The sequence below is a fragment of the Parasteatoda tepidariorum genome, chromosome 8, assembly GCF_982258835.1.
Source record: "Parasteatoda tepidariorum strain Cologne lab strain chromosome 8, Ptep-v5.0, whole genome shotgun sequence".
Classification (NCBI taxonomy): Eukaryota; Metazoa; Arthropoda; class Arachnida; order Araneae; family Theridiidae; genus Parasteatoda; species Parasteatoda tepidariorum.
The window spans coordinates 97,106,803-97,122,400 of record NC_141762.1 but is presented as its reverse complement, the minus strand read 5'-3'; the positions used below and the strand labels follow the sequence as shown (position 1 = coordinate 97,122,400).

The following is a 15,598-nucleotide window of genomic DNA, read 5'->3' as shown; positions in this document are numbered from 1 at the left end:
TAGTAAGGCCAAACGCTCCGTTCTTGAAGTAAAAGTGCGAGCTTTGAGCTTTGACGTCGGAGGATCGGCGCGGCGAGAGATACTTCAAAGGAGTGAACCAGCCCTTCTATTCTCTTTAGCCCTGGTGTCGATTGACGTTCCAAGTTACAAAAACTGCATTATTTTCTCAATTTTCTCTGCAATATTGATCAGAAACTAGTTATTTTATCAGGATTATGTGAAGTTTTTGAATTTTATTGATTTTATATTTATAAATTAAGAACTTTAAACAATTTTAAAAAAATTTTACTGCACAGATCCTAATTATGATATTATTATTTTTTTGGAAAGTGATTAAAAATATTTTTAAGTACTCAAAAGGTGCTTATTTTTTGTTGAGAAATCTGACTACACACCCTGTTTATAGTTTAAATTTTATTTTATTAATTTTCTCTTTCTATAGCAATAATTTGCTTATGGTTCTGTAGTAAATTTCTTTTATAATTGATTCTATTTTCTAGCCATATTTGACACAATGACAAAAGCACCACAAAAATGTTAAACATTACAAATAATTTTTAAAAAAATTTCAATCTGTAAAAATTATCATAATGCCAGTTTTTACAATGCAATTTTATTAAAAATGAATTTTTATTGCAGAAAGAAGAAGTGTATCTCAACCTCGTTCTGGAATATATTCCAGAAACAGTGTATAGAATTGCACGACATTATAGCAAGTCCAAGCAAACTATACCTACCTCTTATGTTAAGGTCAGCTTCTTATTATGTTAAGATTTCAGTTATTTGTTCTTAACATCATTTTATTTGGAAATAAAGAGAACTTTGAAGTGTTACTTTAATTACTATTGTTTAATTTTGTATCTTTCTAGTTATTATTGCTCCAATAATATACAATTAAATTTTTTTATGTTTTATATTATTATCCATCTAAATTTTTCCTCCTTTTTTTCGAGCTGCAATTATGAATTTTTCTTATGTTTGCTATTTTTTGTTTGTTAAATTTTTATTGTTAATTTATAGCATTAATTTTTTAGCTCTAATTTTCATAACATTATTGTACCATTTCATTTAAAGAAATAATTTAAGTTTGTAGAATAATAAAATGAACACATACTATTATAAAGTTTAAATGTTACTGCAATGCTTTAACATTTTTAAAAACAAATGTTAAATTTTCTCACTTAATTATACAGGGTTGCCACAAGCTACTAAAATGCATCGATGGCAACTTTTTTTTACCTGAAAAGGCTAAAAAAAAAGAAACTATTTTAAGAAAAAGGAGACTGTTGTGAGAAATTTCTGTACTAGTGATGTTTTTTAGCATAAATTAGGTTGAAAACCTTCGACCAGTGAGAGCTTCTGAGTGCACTGAATTTTTTTTTCTTCTTAAAAAAAAAAAAAAAAAAAAAAAAAACAAATTTAATTGCAAATTTGAGTCATCACTCTTTAATTCGCTCAATGTGCACTGATACCATTGTAAGTCTATTTCGTTTCTCAATCGCCTTTTCAATTGCTGTGATTTTTTTTAAAAAAAAAAAGAAAAAATTTTATACGATATACATGAATTTCGAATTTGAGTAATCACTTTTCCCTGTATAAGCACACCGGACAAAAAATTTGTCACCCTTAGAGAAATCATGAAAATCATCATTTAATCGCGCATAACACAGTCTCTTGATTCGATGACCGCCTGAATTCGGTTAGGAAGTGAGTCCACAAGGTTTTGCAGGTGCGTTGAATCCAGTATAAACCACTTGTTGAGGATTTGATCACGCAAATACTCCAAATTGCGAGGATGCTGATTTCAGTGTTTTACCTGTTGTTCCAACATATCCCACATGTATTCAATGGGGTGCAAGTCAGGTGATTTTGCAGGCCAGTTGAGACGTAATTGAGTATCTGAGTGTTCGTAAAACCAGCCACAGATTCTTCCAGCCCGATGAACGTTGTTTATTCATCTTGAAACGTAGGGGTATCGATAACACACTTTTTATGAAAATATTGATTGAAAGGCAACATCTAATCATCCAGAATGTTCAAATAAACATGTTGGTTCATGTTAGTAGGCACCTCCGTGAGGGCGCTCAATCCGTAGTAAGGAAAACACCCCTAAAACGTGACAAACCCACCCTTGGCCTTGCACATAGTTAGGATGAAATGCTTCATCTGTTTTTCGTAGCACTTGTCGAAGTGCGTCTTTTGAATAAAGGCAAAAACATGATTCGTCTGACCATATTACATTCCGCCAGTCTGCAACTGGCCACTTTCGGTGACTTCTAGCCCACTGATGTCGTGCAGCTTTATGTGCCTGTGTTAGAAATGACCCTTTACGAGATGTTCGGCTCCAAATGTTCATTGCATGCAGCTCCCGTCGCAACGTTCTCTCACTAACAGGTTGGGATGGACCTAAATTTATAAACTGAAGCAATTCCTGTCGGGTTTGGAAGCGATTTTGAATGACAAGTAGTGAAACACGTCTCCGGTCCCTTTCATGCAGGATCTTTTCCCGACCACAATTCTGATGTCGTCTATTGTAACCACGTGTATCACACTACTGCTTGTAGACACGCTGAACAGTCCGCATCGAAACACCAACAAATCCAGCAACTTCATTCACCGTATGACCATGGGTACGACCAAATACTATTGGCCCCTTTTTACCACTCTGTCACATCTTTACTCTTACCCATATTTATACAAAATTTTCGCTTCAAACAAATACATCTCACTGATGGCTACTTGCCTTTGATCACGTTGAAGCAGTGAGCCCGCAGTTGAACACGTCACTTGACCACAGCGCCATTTAACAAAACTTAACGATTCATCGATGCTTGCGCACTAGGGTGACTAATTTTTTGTCCGGTGAGCTTATATATATGCATATATATATATATATATATATATATATATATATATATATATATATATATATGCTAAATCAATTATTGATAAAAGGGGAAAAAATTTTAGTAAAAGTGTGTTTATAAAAACTTAATGAAAAAGTATTTTTTTAATGAATTCCAGGAATAAAAAAGTTTTTAATTTTCTGTAAATATACTAATTTTTTTATTTAAAAATATAGTGCTAGAACACTAGTGTTTATATAAAAATTATTATATTTGCCACCAACTTGACTAAAGGGATCATAGTATATAATAATTAAGTCATTTAATAAAATTTTTGTCATATTATTGATGAATTATTTTCTTATTTAGGCAACTGTTTTCATGCTTTAGCCTCCTAAAAGCAACTATTTTGTTCATTTTATTCCGTGGCAACCCTGTCTATATTTCATTAATAATTAAGCTACAATTATTTGTCTGCCAAAGAATTGATAGAGTAAATATAAAGATAAGAATATTTTAATTCATTGAATAATTAGCTACAGAAATATATACACATATGCCCTCTAAGGTTAAAACAATATTTAATTATCAGAGAAACTGGAACCTATAAAATACTCTTGGTTTCAACCTTTTCTTCTCACGATTGTTGATCACTCCAACTATGTCCTCAAAATTTCTTTCTATGAATTGATCTAGAGTCTTACATTAAATTGCTTCTTCTTTTTCAGCTCTATATGTACCAATTGTTTAGGAGTTTAGCCTACATTCATTCCCTTGGAATTTGCCATCGTGATATTAAACCACAAAACCTTTTAGTCGATACTGAATCTGGTGTTCTAAAGTTATGTGACTTTGGGAGGTATGTCTTAATTTTTTACTGCATTAAGTAATAAACCAATTTACTTCGAAACTCCATTTAAGGCTTCAATAGTTATAAAAAATATAATTTAATAGTTTGTAAGCTGTGCCCTTAAATTTGCGTTTTTAAAAAATAATAATAATGCCGTTTAAATAAAAATTAAAATAGCATTTTTAAAAAGTGCTTAAAGGTGTTTATTTTCGTTATTGAAAATCTCTTAAAGGTGCTTTTTTCATTGGATGTTTTTAAAAAGTGCTTAATTTTCCCTTTTCAAAATGGAGATTTTTTTGTTATATTTTGCAAAAGCGTGCTTTCCACATTATTCTATTCAATGTTTTCACAATTTATTCAACCACAATCTGTTACGGCTTACTGCCGGTTCATAGCATATAAAAGCGCCAATTACACTTCATTTTCCACCCTCTGATACCGAACCGAAAAATCTCTCGCTCATTTTGTAATGGCTAATATAATCAATAAAAAAAGAGTTCTTTGTCAGAAACTAGTTATTTTATCTCGATCATGTCTTTGAAAATTATTTTGCTTTTTGGTAATGTATATAGTGCTTAAAAAATATTTTTTTAGTGCTTATTTTTTGTTGAAAGATTTGGCTGTGCACCCTGTATTCAGGGGCGGATTAAGCGCACATGGGGCCCTAGGCCATTCAAATTTTTGAGGCCCTTAGATTAAATTTTTTTCTCGTATATTTTTTATTTATTAAAATATTTAAGTATTTATATATCTTCTAATTTAAGAAAGCATACTTAAAATTAAAGTAAATAATAGTAAATTAAATTTTACTTTATTTTGTTAAATTGGAACTAAAAAAATTTTTGTATTTTATTAATATATATTTGAAATTGATTTTATTTTTAAAAAATCATTGTTTTTCTTAATTTTTTAAATTTATTTTCAAAAAAAATTTTTTTAAGGGGGCCCTAGGCCATGGCCTAGTTGGGCCTAATGGGTAATCCACCCCTTCCTGTATTACTCTAATACATATTTTCTGTAATAGCTATTTTTTATTTTATTTATTTTTTTGAATCATATCTGTTTGGAAGATAGCATGTTATTTCCAAAGTTGTGCTAAAAAATACTCGATGCATAGCTGCCAACTCTACTGGATTTTGGATTCGAGTTTCTCCTGATTTACCAGTTTGATAAAAAATTTCCTGTTTTTTTTTTTTTTTTTTTTTTTTCTTTATTAATTTTTAAAAATTCCCTGAAATTGAGTAAGTTTCCCTATTGAAATAGAATTTTTGCACAGATTATTACTTGCTTGAATATTTAAATGAGTGTTATCAATACATAATGAAGCGAGCCTCGTTTATAAAAGTCAGTTTAAAACTTTTTTGTTCTGAAATTGTTTTTTTTATTCAGAACTCCCTTTTATAATTAATTAAAAATCTTTTAACTATCTTTGAATTAAATGCTTATTACTATTCAAAATTACTAGTAAACATAATGCGCAACATTTCAAGTTCATTTAATATTAATCATAACTGGAAAATAATAAAGTTTTTCTATTTTGATGTCCATAAAAATCCCTAAAGTTCCCCATGTGTAAAATCTACTCGTTTTTTTCCCCATCTATGTAGATGAAAGTGTAAAACAGCTGTTCTTAGTAGTAACAGCTTAGTTCAAATTAACCAATGATTTGCTAAAGTGATAAGTTTCTCCTGTTTTTAGCAATAGGCATATCTGGTATAGCTGTTGCTTCTATTACAAGATATTCTGTAGCATAACAACTGTAACATGTTATTTTAATACAGTTGTTTCTAAAGTATTGCACTCTCTAAAAAATGTTATTTATCAAATTTGAAATGTTAAATATACTTTTTATTATTTTTTAGTGCTAAACATCTAATTAAAGGTGAACCAAATGTGGCATATATTTGTTCCCGTTATTATAGAGCTCCAGAACTGATATTTGGTGCTACTGACTACACAACAATGATTGGTTTGTAAATTTTTCCTGCATTTTAATTTTCTTCTCAGAAAATAGTTACTTTCTAAATATTTTTGCGAAATTCACAAAAATTTATTAAAAGAAACCCTTTGAAAAATATATAAAAGGGAATATATAGTTTGTCTAAAATAAGAACTCCTCCCGATATTCGTCTGGACCTATGGCAGTGACTATGGTAATGAGATATGACTATTTCAAGTAGGGGTGGTTTTGGCTCGGATCGGCAAGAGAAAGGGAATATATTTCTTCAATCTATTGTGTTAGTTTTAATGCGAAGCGAACCTCCCGAAAATGCTCCATTCTTGTTTCCGTAGCACCAGGCTACTTCAGATTTTGTGGCAGGAGGAGTTCTTAGCTTAGACAAGTTATGCTAATTATGTTACGTGAATAGCAATTAACTATGTTATTATTTTTTAGATTTTTGAAAATTATAATTTAGATTCTGAAATACTTTATTTTTAACTAAATTGTACAAAATGCTTTGCATTGTATATTATAAATATGTAATGTATACTAATAAGTTTAAAATACTTAATTCTTAATTTGCATTATTATATTCCCTTACAATGTAATTTTCTTTATTTACATCTAACAGTGTTTATAGTGTAGCAAACGTAAATTAGTTATTTATGGGTATATTCTACCAAAATATATGGTACAGTACGGAACCCGTTATCCGGAAAACCAAAAAACCGGAACAAAATTCGATAAATTTTCCCGCTATTTTTAAAAAAAGTTGGGTTTTTTTCCTCATAAGATTTTAGGATTTTTCTTTCTTTTTTGAAAGATTTTTACCTTACCATCATTTTGGAAATAATCATTAGTGTATTACTTCATCGTTTTTTCTTCTTTTTAAGATTATTTCCAAAAAAACTTTTTTTTTTTTTTTTTTAGTTGGGTTTAACAATAAAAAAACACCTTTTTGTAGCGATTCAGAAAACCGGAAAAATCAGTTATCCGGAATAACGATGGTCCCGATCGTTCCGTATAATCGGTTCCCTACTGTATTATAATGCTTTCATTTCAGTTGCAAATACATAAGTGTCGAAAAATTATTTAATTGAAAACTATTTTACATATTTTCATTTTAATGTAAGCAATGAATAAAACTAATAATTAAATTGTGATTAACGTAATTTATCTGTTACATAATTGATTTGTTTTATTTATACTGTAAGAAATTTAATGTTGCTATTTCTATTAGCATTTTTACTCAAACTCCTGGTTGATGAAGTTTTCCCTCTGTAAATTTTATGTTTCCTTTTTCATATCATTTACAGCAGTGTTCCCCAACCCTGTTCCGCGAACCGGTACCGGGCCGTTGATCAAATGGCACCAGGCCGCCCATTCCATTGAAACGGAATTTAAATTCCTAGGTTTAAACCCCAAATTAAAAATATCTGTGTTCCATTAAAATTTTATTTATTTAAAAAGAGTGGCCCCCGAAGGTAGTGACATAAATTTTTTAATGTTTGTAATGTATCATTGTCTCCGATTACCCCCAGATGGAACCGTCTCATTGCAAAGAAACAAGCTCAGGGTTCTCATTGATTTAAGGTTCTAGTAAGTTAAAATGTTAAATCACTTTATATTTATATTTTGGTGCAACTGTATTTTATTTTGATGGCATGTTTAAATACAATTCAATTAAGATTAAAATAATCTAAAATGTAAACAATCAACGTCCCCCCCCCCCCCCCCAGCAGACCACGGTAAAATTATTAAACGTTGACTGGTCCGCGGTGATAAAAAGGTTGATGAACACTGATTTTCAGGCTTAAATTAACAATGAGGCTTGTTATTGGACATGATTAAAGTTTTTTTTTATTTAATTAAATTACTGGAATTTGATAACTATTATAAAAGTTCATGACTTAAGCTTCAAATATTCTCTCTGTAATAAATCTAACCTATTTCTCTCTGTCATAATTATATTAAACATTTGCTTTTTAAAAAAACTAGTTTTTTAACTTAAAATTACATTCTGAAACTTTTATAAAAGAACCTTGGTGTGAGCTGTAATTAAATAGACATTTTTAGCTGTGTATTTTATGAATTAACTGTTAATTTTATTTTATGTTTTTTTTCAATTCAAGGAAATTATTTTTGCTAATTAATATTTTAGATGTCTGGTCAGCTGGCTGTGTTTTAGCTGAACTTTTGTTGGGACAACCCATATTTCCTGGGGATAGCGGGGTAGACCAGTTGGTAGAAATCATCAAAGTTCTAGGAACTCCCACTAAAGAAAAGATTAGAGAAATGAATAAGAATTACACTGAGTTCAGATTTCCTCAGATTAAAGCTCATCCTTGGCAAAAGGTTTGTATTTTTATTTTAATAAAGTTTTCAATCAAATTGCAAAAGAAAATTATTATTTTAATATTATACTGTATCCCATTTTCTTCTCATTCTCTTGCTCCAGGTTTAATCAAATGCAAGTACTTTTATCAAAAATTGTACTGATTTCTCTGAATAAGAAATTCTTAATTTTATACTTTTTAGAAACTTGGTTGTTTTAGTTAAGTGTGCCAATTATTAAAGCTTCATTTAAGAAATCATTACAACAAATTTAAATAAATGATAGGATTTTGCTTTTATACCATTAAAAATTTTTACTCCAAGTCATCTACGATTCAATCACACAACTGGTTTTAAATAGTCTGAAAAGAGTTGGTGAAAATTATGAGTAAAAAAATTTTTGGTTAAATGAAATAATTTTTTATTGTTACAATTTTTTAACATTTGCCTATCAAAACTCGGATAAAATGTATTAGTAATGTTTTATATTATCTGAAAACAATATTATAACTAAAATACAAAAATGTGTAATATTTAAAAGTAATCAGCGAATAAAAGAAAATTGTAGTTCTTTTTCTTCTAGTGAATTTCCCTCTCGTTAATTTGTAAAAACATGATCCAAATTTGTTTGTTAGATTTCATATAAGGAATAAATTCATTAAAACAGGGAAAATAAACGATTATTCTAAATAGCTCTTGGCGGAACGAGTCTTTTTTCATTATTTATGTACATAAACTACATATTTAATAAATTTAAGAATGTATTTAACATTAACGAAATGGACATAACTAAAATATGTATTTTAAAGAACTTCTCAATTGTGTTTTATACAACTAATGGAAAATTATAATTTTAAAGTTTCTGACTCCTTTATATAGGGTTGAAAAAAACTATCTCCACTCCCCCCCCCCCCCCAAAAAAACAATTAGTTGTTTTTTTTAATGTATTTAACTTTCTTTTTTTTTTGTTGCAAAGCAAAAGGTTAAATAAACCTTTTAAGCCCCAAAGGCATTTCACAAAAACATTTTTTAATTATTGATAAATATATATAATAAATAATTCAAAAATTTTTATTTTTGCTCCATTAGTTTGTGAATATGATAAAAAAGATGTGATTACTATGATATGATGATGACTTGAGATTCTAAATATGTTTGTTTCTATATAATACAAGTTTATTTACACTTTTAACAGAAAATAATTTTGAAATTAAACTGGAAGAAAATTAGAAATGTACCTCATTCCTATTTATATTTTTGATTGTATCAAGCATTATGTATTTTTAACAAGTTCATAAAAATAAAGTTAGAAAAACTTAAACTCCTTTGATGACTACATGGTTTAACTGATTTTAAAAATTAACAGAACATGGAATTAGTGAGAGTCTATTGCATTGTAAGCATTTTTAAGAAACATTACAACTTTATCTTAAATTTGCTCACATTAATTTATTTTGCATACATATTATTTTTTGAAATTTTATTCTATTTAAGCATTTAAAAATTGCAGATTTATTTTTATGAAAGAATTAATGCAGGCTTCCACTAGCAGTTAAACTTAAATTCGTGAGAAAACTTCATCTGTTTTTAATTTGGTTATATTCAAATTGAAAACTTTTACATAAATAACAGAAAATTTAAATATTGAAAAAAATAGAAAACAAGCTTGGTTTTTTTTCCTCTCAAAAAACCATTTGGTTTAAACCAGTTAACCCTGCTTTGATTCACATATGGTCTCTTTTTTTATTTTTTTATTTATCATTCTATTATAAACATAAAATAATTTAGCATTATTTCTCCTGATAAAAGCTTCAATGTCAATAAAAATCAGGCTTTAAGAAAAATATTTTCATCTTATATTAATTTTTTTAATTCAATTGACTTAAATTTTTTCAATTGTGAGCCAAAATCAGGGTTGCAAAAAAACCGGGTTTTTTCCTGTAAACACCCAACCCCGGATGGGTTTTGTTGTGCTTTTCTGGGTTTTTCGTGTTTTTTGGGGGGTTGTTTTTCAAAGGGAGGGCAGGGTTAAGTACCTTATTTTTAAAAAAGTTTATTTTAATATTAATAATTAAGTTTAATTTTATGAATTGAGTTAACATATAGGTAATTAATACAAATAAATTGGTGCTAAAGTCTGAAAAAAGTTTCTCCTGACATCACGATACAAAATGTTATATGTACTCACATACATCACACATTTGAAACTTTTTAATCTTAAAAAATATTTAAGGAAATTTTTTTTTTATATATATATATGAAGCGAATTAACGACACTGACTAATCAATAGCCATACAGGCAAATCTAGTCAGCAAGGTGAGTCTCCAAACACAGTCTTATCTTACACCATAGGTTCATTTTATTAGGCTAGACTACATATATATTTCAATAGAATAGCTCTTTAATATAACAGAGGATAAAAGAGAAATCAATTTTAGAAAAACCCACTTTAGGGTGTGTTTTATTAGGAAAGGTTGGTTTTTCGCAGACCTGGTCTAGATGTTTTGTTGTGAGAAAAAAAATCTTGCAACTATCTTAATAGTTTTTGAGATTTAGTTCCTGATAAAACAGTTTTCCTTCTCATTTTTTCAACATTCCTGTAACTGTTTTAGATAAATATCCAAGAATTACTTTGTTGTAATAATGTCAAAAAAATTTTCAGGTGTTCAGAGCCAGGACTTCCCCTGAAGCTATTGATTTGGTTTCTCAGTTGTTGGAATACACGCCATCGGCACGCATCACCCCTCTCCAAGCCTGTTCTCACAAGTTTTTTGACGAGTTACGACAACCAGGCACTAGGTTGCCCAATAATCGTGAACTTCCTCCACTTTTTAATTTCACTGAACATGGTAAATAATTATTCTTTAATTTTGGAGTTTTAATTTGTCCAAGTAATTGACACATATTGATTTAAGACGGTTTTTACTTATGCAAAAGTGGGAACGATGCCTCCAGGGTTCGTAACTGTGCTGATGTTCCTAATTATTTTGTATGTTCAAAACATCAGAATTTCTAGTTATGCATGTGTGGGTTTTAAAATAATAGATTTTCAAAACCAAAGATTTTCAATGCAATTTTTTTATTTTAATTTACATGGTGCATAGCATTTTTTAAACTGTTTAAAGATGCTTATTTTTGATTATCATTTTTTAAAAGCCCTTAAAGTTGCTTTTTTTCATTGTTTTTAAAACATGTTTAATTTTTCCTTTTCGAAAATGAGATTATTATTTTTTTTATATGTTGATTTTCACCACGTATTATGCAAAGGCGTACTTTTCACATTGTTCTATTCAACAACTTCACAATCTATTCAAGCGTACCGTCAGTCCATAACGTGTGAAAGTGCCAATCATTTTACATCTTTGATTAAATACTTTCGAGTTCGGGGAGATTATTTCACTCTCATGTGCAACTCAATTTCAGGCTTCATTTTCCACCCTCTGAAATCGAACTGAAAAATCTCTTGATAATTTTATAATGGCTAATATAACCAAGAAAAATGTTCTTTGTGAGAAACTCGCTCTATCATGATCATGTAAAGTCTTCTAAAATTGTTTTAAATTTTGTTAAGTTATATAGTGCTTAGAAATATTTCTGAGTGCTTAAAAAGTATTTTAAAAGTGCTTATTTTTTGTTAAGAGATTTGGCAATGCACCCTGATTAATAATGCTAGTAATAATTGCAAAATTCGGTTATTCAAGTTGTCAATCTTGTCTCAGGCTTCTTTTCTTTTTTTTTTTTTTTTTTTTTTTTAATTGACTTTTTGAGTGTTTAAATGTTTTTCTTAATATGCCCAAGTGCTGACTTCAAAGTGGTGTTGTTAAAGATAAGCGTATCATTTTTTGAGTAGAAATATTTTTCTCTCGTATGTCAAATGGCAGAGGAAAAAAAAAAATTTTTTTTTTTTCATTTCTTTGCTTGTCATTTTATTTATTGCAAAATCGATAGTACTTTTCATGTCCATTTACTTTAAAAAGTAGTTTCATTCCTTTTTATTTTTCTGATTTATTTTACCAGATTACATTTTCTTATTTATTTTTGTATACTTTTATTCTTTAGTATGTAGATTATGCAAGATTTAATTTTGAAGTTATTTATTGCTGTATGAAAGTAACTATAGTTATCTATTTTCTTATAAACTTATTTTGATGAATTTTCGTATTCATTTCTGAAGTCAAAATTTGGGATGTAAAATTTCTCAATATAAGTACACCTGCATAAAATCACACCATTTTTTAATTTGTTTGATATCAACTTAAAGAATGCATCTTTCTTTCTTTTTTTATTAGAAAATGGTCAATGTTGCCCATGTTTTTTTTTTGTTTTTTTTTTTTAAGTATTTGTGGACTATTAAAGAAACATGCCACAAAAAATGAAATTTTCGAAGTAGTAAATACAATATTTTTTAACTCTTCTTTTCCCCTTCTTCAAAATTGTGTTGTGTATGTATTGTACAAACCATGTCCTGATTTTTATTTTAAAACACTAAAGCTTGTGTTTCTAAATCCAGACTTGTTTATCGAGTTATTAAATGTTACACAGGTTTAAAAGTAATTTCATTACTGTAAAGATTTTTTCTAAAGGTGCCTATTTTTGATTTAAAATTTTTAAAAGCCCTTAAGAGTGCTTTTTCAGAGTTTGTAAAAAGTGTCTAATTTTCTATCTTTTAAAAAGAGATTTTTTCTATACCATATCAATTGTCGTTCTAAATTACAAAAAAATTCATGATTTTTACAATTTTCTCTGCAATATTTACCAGAAACTAGTTATTCATGGTGCGTAGCATTAAGTGCTTAAAGGTGCTTTTTTTCGATTTTTGTTTCTTTAAAAGCCCTTAAAAGTGCTTTTCTCCTTAGGTGTTTTTAAAAAGTGCTTAATTTTCCCTTTTCGAAAATGTGATTTTTTTCTTCACCATGTCCATTTTCGACACGTCTAATGCAAAAGCGTGCTTTTCCCATTATTCTATTCCACGTTTTCACAATTCATTTCAGCTTACAGTAGGTCCATAGCGTATAAAAGCGCTAATCATTTTACATGTTAGGTGAAATACTTGCAAGTCCACATGTGCGTCTTCTGAGCAGAGGTTGGTGAGATTTTAGCACTCATGTGCTGCATTTTGCAAAAAAATTCTCAATTTCAGACTTCATTTTCCACCTGCTGAGATCGAACCAAAAAATCTCTCGATCTTTTTATGGATGAGAATATAATCGAGAAAAGAGTTCTTTTGTCAGAAACTAGTTATTTTATCATGATCATGTAAGGTCTTTGAATATTATTTTGCATTTTGTTAATGTATATAGTGCTTAAAAATATTTTTGAGTGCTTAGAATGAATTTACAAGGTGCTTATTTTTTGTTGAAAGATTTGGCTACGCACCCTGTTATTTTATCATGATTATGTAAAGTTTTTGAAAATGTCTCTTTAAAGTTTTATTAAAAATGTTTTTTGAGTGCTTAAAAAGTACTTAAAGGGTGCTTTTGTTTTGTTAAAAAATCTGACTACGCATCCAGTTTTTAGAAGCAAAAAAAAATAAGCCTGAACGATTTGTTTAGTTTAAAAAGTTGTATATTATTATATTGTTTTTGTATTGAATTTCTTATAAATCAATGTTTAGATGATATTTTATTTTCTCATTACAGAATTGAAAATCCAGCCCTCCCTCAACTCCATATTGATTCCTTCTTACTTGCGTAATAGCTCTATAGCAGAGAGAAGCGAGGCATGTGACTCTGGCGCCATTGCTGCTGCCGCTGCCCCTGATGTTATTCCTGCTGAACCACAACCGTGTGGCTCATCCGCAACATGATGGCCATTCACATAACTATGTACACATGTTTATATATTGACTGACGGACGGTCAAGGTGTCACAACCTTGCAGAACATATAGTCTCTTCGCCTTGTTGACATTTATGTACATAAGATAGATTTACAATTCTTGGCGTTTTTATTTCTATTTATCCCTTCAGAGCTGTACATTTCGTCTTCCACCAGGAGTGAAATGTCTGTACTGAAAATACACTGTACAGATGCAGGATTCTCTGCCGCCATATTTTCTTTTGCTTATACAGTCCCCTGGCTAAATTATCAGACGCACTATAAGATTCTATATAAAATCTTAATTACTGGGTGATACTATACAGCTTTATTGTTTTGACGCGACTGAAACCGGTTTGCACTTGTTTGCATTCGTGCATCAGTTGGTTAAATCAGACGATATATAGTATAAATTCGACAAGCAAATAAATTAGATTATATATTATATGAATATCGAATATTTATTATATCAGGAATTATATTAGTAAATTATAATAATTCAATCAAATTATTCGACGCAATGTAGTTACGTTAATAATGACATGTTTTGCACGAGTTTATATGCAATACTTTTATTCTTAAACATACAAGTAATGGGTTTTTATTCAGGAGATTTTTTGTATACTTCCTGTTTGTATTTATTTTTAACGTATTGCATTACAAATGTTAACCAATTGATACACGAACATAAGCAAGTGCAAACGTGTTTCAGCCGTGTTAAAACGATAAAGCTATAAAGTATCACCGGATAATTAAGATTTTACATGGAATCTTAGAGTGTGTCTAATAATTTTTCCGGGGACTGTATTGATTGTAAAGCATTCTGATCTTGAATATTCTTGCACCAGTTGTAATCAGATTATGAAACTGTCACAAAACTTTGTAAAAAAAAAAAAAAAGGAAAGCAACAAACTTATCAGCTTTTGTATATTTGGGGAGATTCGACTGATTCCGAGCCTTTAGTTTCTCGCCGGGTTCTTAAATTTGTATCTTCATTTTAAAAACGTGTAATTAGTATTGTGAGTAATTTTAATAAAAATTTAATTCAAGTATGTGATCTTTGGGTTATAAGTAAAGCAATAGCTAGCCTAAATTAATCTCTTTTTTTTGCCTTGTTGTTATATTTTTTTTTTTTTTTTGTGAATATAAAATTTTAAGTCTTATAAGATTCATAAAGCCTCTTTTTAATGATAAATTATAGCATGAGATTCTTCTACAAATCTGCAATTTTTTTCATAATTACTATTTTTTTATATATATATATATATATATATATATATATATATATATATATATATATATATATATTCTCAAGACTCTTGAAAAATAAACATACTTCTGAAAATGATCTATAGTTTGTCTAAAATAAGAACTCCCCCAGACATTCGTCTGGACCTGTGGCAGTGAGTATACTAACGAGGTATGAGTATTTCAAGTAGGGGTGTGCGGTCACTGTTTTGGAGTGGTTTCTGATCAGGTCGGCAAAAGAAAGGCATTCTTTCTTCGGTCTATTGTGTTAAATCCTAAAGGGAAGCTACCCTCCCTAAAATGCGCCATTCTTGTTTCCATAGTACCAGACGGCCTCAGAGTTTATGACTGGAGGAGTTCTTATCTTAGACAAATTATACAATGCATTTATCAGAATGTAAGCAAGCTAATTAAATAAAACTTTAAATTCATCGAATGAAAAACATTAAGGTTATTTACTAGTAAATTAGACTTTCACTAGTAAAAGTTGCCACTAACAAATTTAGCCCATGAAACTGGCATTTTAACGACCTGTTTTGATTTTCAAATCTTTGTTGTTGAA

At 29.2% G+C, this 15,598-nt stretch overlaps 1 protein-coding gene across 1 annotated transcript in view; it reads left to right on the top strand.

Moving 5' to 3' along the window:
* Positions 1–14,840, top strand: part of LOC107441379 (glycogen synthase kinase-3 beta) — a 28,390-nt gene extending 13,550 nt beyond the window's left edge. Inside the window, exons 4-9 of the mRNA XM_016054649.3 lie at positions 640–750; positions 3,575–3,705; positions 5,559–5,665; positions 7,800–7,993; positions 10,636–10,822; positions 13,613–14,840. Of these exons, the coding sequence (XP_015910135.1) occupies positions 640–750; positions 3,575–3,705; positions 5,559–5,665; positions 7,800–7,993; positions 10,636–10,822; positions 13,613–13,779 (897 nt within the window). The 3' untranslated portion in view covers positions 13,780–14,840. The remainder of the gene's footprint in view (positions 1–639; positions 751–3,574; positions 3,706–5,558; positions 5,666–7,799; positions 7,994–10,635; positions 10,823–13,612) is intronic.
* The last annotated feature ends 758 nt before the right edge of the window (positions 14,841–15,598 follow it).